The sequence below is a fragment of the Salvelinus sp. IW2-2015 genome, linkage group LG17 (genome assembly GCF_002910315.2).
Source record: "Salvelinus sp. IW2-2015 linkage group LG17, ASM291031v2, whole genome shotgun sequence".
Lineage (NCBI taxonomy): Eukaryota > Metazoa > Chordata > Actinopteri > Salmoniformes > Salmonidae > Salvelinus > Salvelinus sp. IW2-2015.
This window is the reverse complement of record NC_036857.1, coordinates 12144175-12156045: the sequence shown is the minus strand read 5'-3', so window position 1 is coordinate 12156045 and position 11871 is coordinate 12144175. Positions and strand designations below refer to the sequence as shown.

Sequence of the window (11871 nt, the reverse complement as noted above, 5' to 3'; positions counted from 1 at the left end):
GAGGAGAGTGGAAAAATTTGCATTTTTGACCGGCATACACTATGCTTATTAGGAACGGAGTATGACCTACTGAGTGTTAACTGATTGACATCCTCTATACCTGAATGCGGTCTGGGACTCCTGTGCTGTCCATGCGACTGGCTACGTTGACCGTGTTCCCCCATATATCGTACTGGGGCTTCCGTGCTCCAATCACCCCTGCCACCACTGGCCCAATATTCAGACCTGAAAAAAGAGAGACAGATCATAGATTCATAAACATAGCGGTTATTCATACCAAACTCATGCATCCAACCATATTGGATGCATGACAAGGCTCTCTCTGGTCTGCAACACTGGTTCCTATCCCACTCAATCCTGTCTGTGTTTCAGAACTTCATGTGATATTATTTAACCTCAGCTTGTTTAAAGCTTTGTTGAGGTTTTTCAGACTGTTTCCCCTTACCTATCTTCATCTGGAAGTTGTTGAAGGAATGCTCGTTGATGTACTTCATCTGTTCCCTCAGTCTCATGGCGTAGTCGGCCAGAGCCGTGATGTGGGAGCGGCCCTCACGGTCGTAGGTGGAATCATTGAGACCCGAGGCGGCCATGTAGGTGCTGCCAATGGTCTTGATCTTCTCCAGCTGACGAAACTTCTCCTCACTGATGATCTGAGAGTAGGACAAAACACAAAGCCTCAGGTTTGAGTTTGACCAAAAATGTATCCTATTTTAAATGCATGAGGCCAACGATGACTGTACTGAAAATGCACCAAAGGGCAAAAGACACGGAATTCACAATGACACTAAGCGTCCAAAATTCCATAGTCTACCCTCTCCTCTCCCTCCCTCCCTCCCTCTTTACCTCGTCAAAGTCGGCGATGATCTCGTTGAGCAGCCTAAGACACTCCACTCCCTCATTGTTGGCCTCCAGCTCCACGTAGAACTCAGAGAAGTTGGAAATGGAGGCGAACATGACGGCCACACACTCACAGGACTGGTAGTAGAGCTCGTCGTTACGGCGCTCACGCGCCAGGAAGTGAGCCGCCACGTCCTTGGGCAGGATGTTGTGGAGGAGACGGCGGTTGTAGGCCTGAAGCTCCTCCATCTCCTCCTTCTCCTCTGTGGCCTGGAAGGAGGACATGAGGGAAAAAGGTTAAGATAGGTGGGGACATCTTATACTACACTATGTTCTGCTGTAGTCAAGGTAGAGGAGTGCCCCTCTGTAGGCCCATGGTACCTGTAGTTTCCAGAGGAAGTCGAGGCGTGAAGTAGACTCCACCTGCTGGGCATGGAGGTAGAGCGCCAGCACAAACACAGTGAGAATCACAGGAGTCATGACTCTCAGAGATACTTTGGTCACACTGAACGGGCTGCAGAGAGACAGAACAGGAGGTCAGAGAGGAACAGCTAGAAAGAAAACCAAGAAAGACACAAACCAAACTGCAGAGAGAGAGTGGATCAGAGAAAGAGAAAATGGGTCATATACACACCTACACAGATTTAAAACAATGATTTCAGAAAGGCTTTGAATCCAAACTTACCACTCGTCTGTAGTTTCATTGAAACTGGACCATTGAATAGTTTCATTGAAATCACTGGATGAGAAAAATAAAGAAAATTGTTTAGTCAAAAGAAAACATTGATGACTACAACGTTGTGCCCTCCTGAACGCAGCCCCAGTACTCACAGGGCTTTGGAGGTGACAAAGAGGTCAGCATTTTCGAACAGCGCCACTTGTGGCCACTCCACCAGCAGCAGGAAGGTGAGCTGGATGAGCAGCATGAGGGCCAGCTTCCCTATACTGCTGATCTGGAGGAACACTGAACAGGCCAACAGGGTCAGCAGCACACTGTAGCTGAAATACTGAGGGAGAGAAGGACAGAGAGGATTGATTGATGATCAGATTAACCTGTTATTTATAAAGAACATATAAGACATCAGTATACAACCTGACATCGGTGACACACCCACTCACCTCTGGGAAGGGACATGAGGGGCCCTGGCTGGGACAAATCTCTAGACCCCCATCTACCGACACAGACAGGTTGCGGATGAGACAGGGGGTCACCATGGAAACAGAGATGTTCAGCTCCCGGGCAATGCAGTCCACCAAACTCTCCGTGTCACAAGCAAACTACAACCGAGGAGACACGCACAAACATGTTAACTCGTGGGGAAATGTTTGCTGTAGTTGTGTGTGTGTTAATCTGTTCAGTCTCACCATGTTGACAAAGGCAGAGATGAAGACGAGGATGATGGTAAACACCCCCACCAGAGTGCTGTTGGTACGAGACTGGACTATCTTCTTTGACACTATCTGCATCGCAGCTGGAAACAGCTACAAGAGAGGAGGAATAAAGGAAAGAACGTTTAGTGTCCAGAATGCATGTGGGTATGTACAGTAGGTAATGTGTGTGTTGTGGAGGTCTTACCTTAATGCAGGAATATATGGCACAGATGAAGAGGATGTTGGCGAGGATGATGAAGATACTGATGTAGATCCCCAGCATGACTGGGGTGCTGCAAGAAGAGACACACAGACAGGAGGACTCAGAAAAGTAAGTGTGTATGTGTGTGTGTGCGTGTACGTGTGTGTGTCACTCACTGTGGAAATATGACAATCTGGATGAAGGAGATGAAGCAGAAGACCAGGAGGGTACAAGCGACGTAACCCCCAAAGCGATCGTCTACCTTCTTCGAATACTACCAGAGAGAGATCAGAACTCATTAAAAAACAAATCTTAGGAAACCATCAGCAGACATTAACTGTGAATGTGAACTACATAACACACCAGGGATTAACTAAATAAAGCCCAGAGTATTCTGGGAGATGTACGCAGAGACCTTTTTCTCCAGGCTAGAGGTCTGGAAGGTGAGCAGGAACTTCTTGACGTGGTCTTTCCTCAGCTGGTCGATGCTGCGAGCATCGATGGCTCGCCCCAGAAACTCATCCACCTCATCTTCAGGGTTCATTGCCTCCTGGGCACCACGGCTGGAGAGGGAGAGGGAGAGGGAGAGGGAGAGGGAGAGGGAGAGAGAGAGAGAGAGAGAGAGAGAGAGAGAGAGAGAGAGAGAGAGAGAGAGAGAGAGAGAGAAATGTAAGATGGTAAGACCTTTAGAGTATGTGAATGTGCATTTTGGCACGTGAGCCTGTCTCCCTGGGTGTGTATTTAGGTGGGTGTGTATATGTGTTTCCCAAACATCCTCAGAGCAATAACTACTCACTTGTCTTTGCTGGACGACTCATCAATCCCCTGAGAAAGAGAAAGAAAAGGAGGATTAACCAACATACAGAAACCCAGACAAGAGTTGTAAAAGAGAGGGATTAACCAATAGATAAACCCTGTAGGGGAGAGATACAGCTGGCCCTCAGGAGACAGGAGAGGGAAGACAGAAGAGACTATCAGTAGAAGCTGGGGAACATAATGGAGAGACTACTACAGGGTTTCCAAAACTCGGTTCTGGGGACCCCAAGGGGTGCATGTTTTGGTTTTTGCCCAATGACTACACAGCTGATTCGAATAATCAAAACTTGATGATTAGTTGAATATTTAAATCTGCTGTGTAGTGCTAGGGCAAAAATCAAAACATGCACCCCTTGGGGTCCCCAGGACCGTGTTTGGTAAACGCTGGTAGTGGGACACACAGAGCACTCTGAAGAGAGGTAACATTTATGGGTGAGACTATTGGGATACAATAAGTAGATATAGGGGAGAAGCAGGGGAGAAGCAGGAGAGACACAGATGAGACACAAATGAGCCAAGAGAGAGAGAGAGGTCTCGTCTCACCATCTGCCTGAAGACTTTGGAGTCCTTGGTCCTGGAGAACCTTGTGTCAGGCACCCAGCGAGGTATCAGGCCCTCGTTGGAGTTGGACCGCGTCCTCTGCATCTTGGCCATCATGGCCTTCTCGTCTTTCTAGACAGAGGAAAGCACAGAAGGTTAGACAACTGAACCGGTGAAACCCTTGAGTGGATTAAAGGGGTGCTAACATGGACAACCCAATGGGTTGTTCCACCAATTCAGTGCCTTTTGAGTAGTGTAACCTGGTCAAAAAATAATTTAATTTTAACATTCTGTCATAAAGGGCACATGTTGAACTTCATTTTAAAAAGTATTCCATCTCAATAGGTTAAAGGGCAACTCTGCCACTTTTCAACATCATATTCATTATCTCCAGCACCAAACCAGTGTCTACATATGTGAAAACTGCGCATTTCTACATTTTGTAGAACTATATATTGAACAAAAATATAAACACAACATGCAACAATTTCAAAGATTTTACAGTTCATATGAGGAAATCAATTAGGCCGTAATCTATAGATTTTAAATGACTGGCAAGGGCACATCCATGGGAGGACCTGGGAGGACTTAGGCCCACCCACTGGGGAGCAAGGCCCAGCCAATCAGAATGAGTTTTCCCTACAAAAGGGCTTTATTACAGACAGAAATACTCCTCAGCAACAAGAGTTCAGTTCACATAACAGGGTTGACCTTAAAATGAGGGACTGACGTAAATGAATCACTAATAACATGAAATAAATAATCATCTTTAGAAATTACTTTGTCAAAGCAACAAAATAACTAGGGGATGGTGCAAACTTTACATTTTGACACATCTTCTTAGAAGTCACATGGGGTGCAAAGAGTGACATGTCAAAATGCTGAATTCTTTATTCATATAAAAAAAAAATATTGAATTATCTATGTGGTCTATATTAAAGGGCACTTAATTTAATATAACATGCTTTTAAAATTCAATATTGGTGCACAATGTCTGCTTAAAACATTAAAGAGACACAAAAGACACTCTTCGTGGAACAACCTCAATTCTCCAGTGCTTGGAGAGCCCTGTAAACTGTCATACAACTGTACGTGTGGTGGTTGGCAAGTGTAGGAAGTAGTTTTGTCCCTGACCCGTTTCTGGCTGCAGCCCAGCACCAGGAAGGTCTCAATGCTGTTCTCCTTCAGGTAGGCGTTCCTCTCCCCTCCAAAACCCGGCTCCACCTCATAATCCCTATTTAGATACTGCAGGGTGGCTTTGGTGATGTGGATCCTCCTGGGAGAAGGACACAAGGTCAGTTATGTGTGGTGTGTGCGTGCACACGTGCTTGTGTGCATACGATGTGTGTGTGTGTGTGTGTGGTGTGTGTGGTGTGTGTGTGTGTGTGTGTGTGTGTGTGTGTGGTGTGTGTGTGTGTGTGTGTGTGTGTGTGATTGTGGTGTGTGTGTGTGTGTGTGTGTGGGGTGTGTGTGGTTGTGTGTGTCTCCCTCCCCTGCCTTGCCCCCAGCCTCCATGTGGTTGGCTAGTGTGACATCGTTGGACCACACGTCAAACTGCCACTTCCTGAGTCCCAGCACCCCACAGTGCACACGGCCGCTATGGATACCCACACGCATGTTGACGTTGACCCCCGTCACTTCACGCACCAGCCTGCACATTTACACAAAGAACATGTATGTTAAATGTCTTTCCAAAAACACATGATACTCCAACAGGCTGAAGCAATACATTTATGATATATATTTTATGATTTGTCATCTCTAGAAAATATGGCATCTCCCCACACACAGATGTTCCCCATACTTACGAGATGGCCTCTATCATGTCGACGCCCATCTCCACACAGCAGTGGGCGTGGTCAGCGCGGGGCTCAGGCAGCCCAGACACACAGTAGTAACAGTCCCCCAGGATCTTGATACGCAGACAGTGGTTCTCCTACAGACAGAGAGACAAAGCCGTTATGGCAGTTAGAGAGGGACAGAGAACAAATTATATTCAATTGGAAGGGCAAGACAGTAGTTAATGGAGAAAATTTGTGAAAAAATGGGGGAAAGTGAAAAGAGAGAGGTGAAGAGAAATTGTTATTTACAGATGCTAGTTTGTCGAAGCGGGCGAAGAGCTCGTTGAGTGTCATGACCAACTCCTGAGCCGTACACTGAGACGCCAAGCTGGTGAAACCCTCAATGTCCGCAAACAGAATACTGAAGAGAAAGAGAGAGACAGGATTGGTTGATCAGTAACTAATCGGATGAGCCTTCCTCCTCCTGTTATGTGTTGGGGTAGTCTGTCCACAGCCTTAATGTCTGTCTAGTTGTGTGTGTGCGTGCGTGTGCGTGTGTGTGAGTGTGTGCGCGTGCGTGGGCGCGGGTGTGGGTGGGTGTGTATAGTCGGTGCTGTAATTGAATCTGGGATGAAGCGCCCATTCTTTGGGGATTATCTTATCTTGGCTGCTGGTAATTAAGTATTCCCTTACTGTTGTTAATTAGCCCACTCTCTGCCAAGCCCTGAGTAAGGGTGTGTGTGTGTGTGTGTGTGTGTGTGTGTGTGTGTGTGTGTGTGTGTGTGTGTGTGTGTGTGTGTGTGTCTGCGTGCGTGCATGTGTATATACAGTATGTGTGTATGAGAATGTTGATGTGCAATGTTGAATAAATATACAAGTACCCTGCCTTTATTTGATAAAAGATACCGTTGAATAACAGTTGAATGAGGTCAAGAGACAAAACACATCAAAACTGTGTTACATGTTAAGGCGTCTGCATGCTTCCCAGCCGAAACAGTTTGTGTACATATTATAATATGTGTACATATCACCCTTCGGTGAGGGTTTTCGGCTGTTCGGGTACACAATTTTTTTTCTAGAGGCACATTCATTTTTTCCCCCTCCTCTGACGGGAGAAGTAGTAAGGATCGGAGGACCAAGGTGCAGCGTGGTAAGTATTCATTATGCCTTTTAATGAAAACGAAACTCGAACAAAACAACAAAACTAACGATAAACGAGAATGACACGAAACGAAACAGTCCTGTCTGGTGACATACACAAAGACAGAAAATAAGCACCCACGAAACACAGGTGGAAAAAGGCTACCTATGTATGATTCTCAATCAGAGACAACTAACAACACCTGCCTCTGATTGAGAATCATACCAGGCCAAACGAAAAAACCAACATAGAAAAACGAACATAGATAACCCACCCAACTCACGCCCTGACCATACTAAAACAAAGAAATAACAAAAGAACTAAGGTCAGAACGTGACAGCACCAAACATTAGTTAAATGTAAAATTGCGCGACTAAGATCTCCTCGGCAAAAAACGTCAAAATGAATGACAGATTTCTTGAGTTATCTTAGAACAATTCTGACTATTTTGGCTACGGCGTCTCAAAATGGACAAACAGTTCTATTGCGCTTTTTTCAAGCGAAGCACACTCTTCGGTTCTCCTAGCTGACATTGGCTAGCCGCCAGCCGAACTGAAGAATGCTGATGCCTTTAGAGGTCATAGCTCTTGTCAGTTTGGTTTGTTCAAGTAATGCTGTGGTTATTGATGTGTCGTTGTCAGGGCAGGGCTACTGAGGTTACCAGGATGATTGTGTCTATGCTGACCTGACGTTGTCATGTTTCTGGATGTAGATCTTATGGAACATCATGTCTTCTTTCTTAGCGTTGATGTCAGCCTTCATCTCCATGGCAACATGCCTTGGCAACACAGACAGCAAGAGGCGTTCCTGAAATGTTGAGAGAAGTATCTGGCTTAGTTAGTATCTGCATTTAATACATACAGTTGAAGTCGGAAGTTTACATACACCTTAGCAAAATACATTTAAACTCAGTTTTTCACAATTCCTGACATTTAATCAGAGTAAAAATTCCCTGTCTTAGGTCAGTTAGGATCACCACTTTATTTTAAGAATGTGAAATGTTAGAATAATAGTAGAGAGAATTATTTATTTAAGCTTTTATTTTTTTTCTTTCATCACATTCCCAGTGGGTCAGAAGTTTACATACTCTCAATTAGTATTTAGTAGCATTGCCTTTATATTGTTTAACTTGGGTCAAACGTTTCGGGTAGCCTTCCACAAGCTTCCCACAATAAGTTGGGGGAAGTTTGGCCCATTCCTCCTGACAGAGCTGGTGTAACTGAGTCAGGTTTGTAGGCCTCCTTGCTCGCACACACCTTTTCAGTTCTGCCCACAAACGCTCTATAGGATTGAGGTCAGGGCTTTGTGATGGCCACTCCAATACCTTCACTTTGTTGTCCTTAAGCCAATTTGCCACAACTTTGGAAGTATGCTTGGGGTCATTGTCTATTGGGAAGACCCATTTGCGACCAAGCTTAAACTTCCTGACTGATGTCTTGAGATGTTGCTTCAATATATCCACATAATTTGACTTCCTCATGATCCCATCTATTTTGTGAAGTGCACCAGTCCCTCCTGCAGCAAATCACCCCCACAACATGATGCTGCCACCCCCATGCTGCATGGTTGGGATGGTGGTCTTCGGCTTGCAAGCCTCCCCCTTTTTCCTCCAAACATAACGATGGTCATTATGGCCAAACAGATCTATTTTTGTTTCATCAGACCAGAGAACATTTCTCCAAAAAGTACGATCTTTGTCCCCATGTGCAGTTGCAAACCGTAGTCTGGCTTTTTTATGGAGGTTTGGAGCAGTGGCTTCTTCCTTACTGAGCGGCCTTTCAGGTTATGTCGATAAAGGACTTGTTTTACTGTGGATATAGATACTTTTGTACCTGCTTCCTTCAACGTCTTCACAAGGTCCTTTGCTGTTGTTCTGGGATTGATTTGCACTTTTTGCACCAAAGTACGTTCATCTCTAGGAGACAGACTGCGTCTCCTTCCTGAGCGGTATGACGGCTGCGTGGTCCCATGGTATTTATACTTGCGTACTATTGTTTGTACAGATGAACGTGGTACCTTCAGGTGTTTGGAAATTGCTCCCAAGGATGAACCAGACTTGTGGAGGTCTACAATTATTTTCTGAGGTCTTGGCTGATTTATTTTGATTTTCCCATGATGTCAAGCAAAGAGGCACTGAGTTTGAAGGTAGATCTTGAAATACATCCACAGGTACACCTCCAATTGACTCATTTGATCTCAATTAGCCTATCAGAAGATTCTAAAGCCAGGACATCATTTTCTGGAATTTTCCAAGCTGTTTAAAGGCACAGTCAACTTAGTGTATGTAAACTTCTGACCCACTGGAATTGTGATACAATGAAATAATCTGTCTGTAAACAATTGTTGGAAAAATGACTTGTGTCATGCACGAAGTAGATGTCCTAACCGACTTGCCAAAACTATAGTTTGTTAACAAGAAATTTGTGGAGTGGTTGAAAAACGAGTTTTAATGACTCCAACCTAAGTGTATGTAAACTTCTGACTTCAACTGTATGTCCTTCAAAATTACTGCTTCCTGTCAGTCAGCGGAGGTGTTTACACAGTGTGTGTGTGGGTGTACCTGCTGCTGGTTCTCTCTCTGCAGGTGCAGTCTGGCCTGAATGTATCCTCTGGTCTCCTGGAAGGCCTGTCTCTGAGACACCTCAGCAGGGTAGTGGGTACAGATCCCAATGATGTTAGTGCACAGGAATATCAGCACGTTGGCGCTCAGCTAGAAGAGAGGAGGATAAAGAAAGGGGACATTTAGAGTTGACCTTGACCCCACATCGGTTTTTCCAAAACATTCTGTGCTAGGGGGCAGCGTAGAGCCATGTTGTGGGTATCTGGATAGGGATGTACAGTATCAAACACAGTGATGAAACACACATGGAATCTGATACTGAAATGGTGCTTTCTCTGCTCTTTCTGTCTCTCTCCCTGCACATCTCTCACCTCTCTTTAATTCTATGATGGCATACACACAGATTCACAGGTCATACTGTGGCCAATGACACATTGTGCTTCTCCTCAAGGACTGAGATGTACAATTACATCATTTATAATACATTACATACCCCTGACCTTGTATGGAAATACACAATATCCATGTTTTTACTCACACACACGTGCAAGCATGCACACACACACACACAGACGCCAAGAGAAACATTAACATTCCCTGTGAAGGCATGATGATCCTGTTTGTGGGATCGTTTTTTCCTTGTGCTCTCGTCCTCTCATGGCAGTCCATTGACCACTTCATATGTTTACCATCTTGCTTTCTGAACTCGTTAAACTTGAAATGAAACAGACGTTTTTTTGTGTCCTGCCTCTGAGACCTCCCCTGTCACACTGTCCCCGGAGTGTCCCCAGCTGTAGCGTGGGAAAAAACGCTGCCCTCTGACACGCTGAGAGGCTGTTCACTTTAAAGATGGCCTCTTGTTTACAGTTTGCTGCGTGAGAGAGTGGAAACACTCCACTCCTCCCGAGGATGTTTTTGGACACAAACACTGGCTTGCTACATGCCAACAGGAAACACTGTTATGTCACACCCTATGTGGCGACCCTAAATTAGCACAGCAAATAAGTTAAGGGGCTAATGTGCCAGCTAAGGTTAACCATTGTTTTCCCTATCTAAACCACATCTTTCCTTGGAGGTATAAGATTAGATATTTTTCTAAATTCAATATTTCTTTGCCAAACCTCACTCTCTTTCTTTCTTATGCTCTCCCTCTACTTTATATGAAATTGATTCTATCATCCTTATAAAACTTTTAATCATCCTGAAATAGACAGTTGATTGCCCCATCATTATGCAGGTGAAGCCTGACTCCTACTGGGCAGAAACAGTAACACAGGTAGGCTTGGTTGGAATGATTTCAAGTTTACAGTAAACATACAACCATTATTTGCACACTTTAAAATATTCCTCCCCCTAGAACATTATACAAGAAAAGGATGAAATTCCACCTAGCCCATATGTGTGCATTTCGTCAAAGAGTGAAATTAACTGAAGAAGGCTTGGTTTAGCTAATAGCCCCTTATCTCTTAATCCACATCTGGCCCATGAATTAACTTTGAACTCTCCCTGACCTTTCCGAGAAACAAGTGCATAGGTGAATATGCAGAGTTTTACACCAAGGAAGCGGGAAAGAAATAAAACAGGAAGAATAAGAGAAAAGAGAAATAAACAAGATACATGGAGAAAATGGGGCAAGGGGGAGCGAGAGATAGAATGAGAAGCAGCAATAAAAAAGAGAGATAGGAAGATATGCTAAGGGAAGGGGAAATAAACTGGCGAGGGAGGAGGGGTGAGTGTATAAAATAGAATAGCATACAAGGGACAACAACAGATAACATGGAGACAGGGGGGTTTTAAGGGGAGGAAGGATGTGGTGGTAGTGGAGTGAGTGAGTGAGTGAGTGAGTGAGTGAGTGAGTGAGTGAGTGAGTGAGTGAGTGAGTGAGTGAGTGAGTGAGTGAGTGAGTGAGTGAGAGACAGGAGAGAAACGGAGGGTGTGGGGACAGAGAGGAGAGTAGGGAGAGAGAAAAAAAGAGAAATAGAAAAAAGAAAGAGAGTGAGAGTGAGAGAGAAAAAGAGAGAGAGAGAGAAAGAGAAGACAGGTATGGGACACAGTGACATTTAGGCAGATGGTTCCGAGCGCTCAGCTCTGTTTACATTACTCTCACTGTTCAAGCAAAAAACAGCTCAGAGAGACCTGCTGTGTGTGTGCCTGCGTGTGTTGTATGTTTACTTAAGTAGTCTGTAGAGAAAGTACTGTGTGCATATTGTGTGGAAGGAGAGTTGACATTGCCTTCTTGTCTTCTTGCCTGTCTTCTTGCCTGTGACGGAGTGTTGTCTGTGTGTATAGTTGTACTGTACAGTATGTGTGTAGGATCACAGGCCAGGCCAGGCCTAATTGCTTGCTTTTCTCAAGAGGGAGAGGGCCTGCAGGTTAACATGGTACACACATTCAGGTCCTGTGTTTATACAATAGCACACACAACTACTCTTCAGGAGCTCCACTCAGCATTATCTACCTGTAGTGGGCTAGCTGTCCCGACTACAGTCACTGTGTACGTACGCACGCACGCACGCACGCACACGACGCACGCACGCACGCACGCACGCACGCACGCACGCACGCACGCACGACGCACGGCACGACGCACGCACACACACACACACACACACACACACACACA

At 45.1% G+C, this 11871-nt stretch overlaps 1 protein-coding gene across 3 annotated transcripts in view; it reads right to left on the bottom strand.

Annotated features, from left to right (window-relative positions):
* LOC111976437 (adenylate cyclase type 6) overlaps positions 1-11871 on the bottom strand; it is a 57605-nt gene that overhangs the window by 2760 nt on the left and 42974 nt on the right. For all 3 annotated transcript variants that reach the window (XM_070447863.1, XM_070447865.1, XM_070447864.1), the window contains exons 4-22: positions 9249-9398; positions 7374-7495; positions 5857-5968; positions 5575-5702; positions 5260-5417; positions 4901-5043; positions 3770-3898; positions 3207-3235; positions 2826-2973; positions 2587-2684; positions 2414-2501; positions 2203-2319; positions 1957-2115; positions 1669-1844; positions 1523-1576; positions 1219-1351; positions 844-1107; positions 446-650; positions 101-225 (exon numbers count right to left, since the gene is read on the bottom strand). In XM_070447863.1, coding sequence (XP_070303964.1) covers positions 101-225; positions 446-650; positions 844-1107; positions 1219-1351; positions 1523-1576; positions 1669-1844; positions 1957-2115; positions 2203-2319; positions 2414-2501; positions 2587-2684; positions 2826-2973; positions 3207-3235; positions 3770-3898; positions 4901-5043; positions 5260-5417; positions 5575-5702; positions 5857-5968; positions 7374-7495; positions 9249-9398 — 2538 coding nt within the window. The remainder of the gene's footprint in view (positions 1-100; positions 226-445; positions 651-843; positions 1108-1218; positions 1352-1522; positions 1577-1668; positions 1845-1956; positions 2116-2202; positions 2320-2413; positions 2502-2586; positions 2685-2825; positions 2974-3206; positions 3236-3769; positions 3899-4900; positions 5044-5259; positions 5418-5574; positions 5703-5856; positions 5969-7373; positions 7496-9248; positions 9399-11871) is intronic.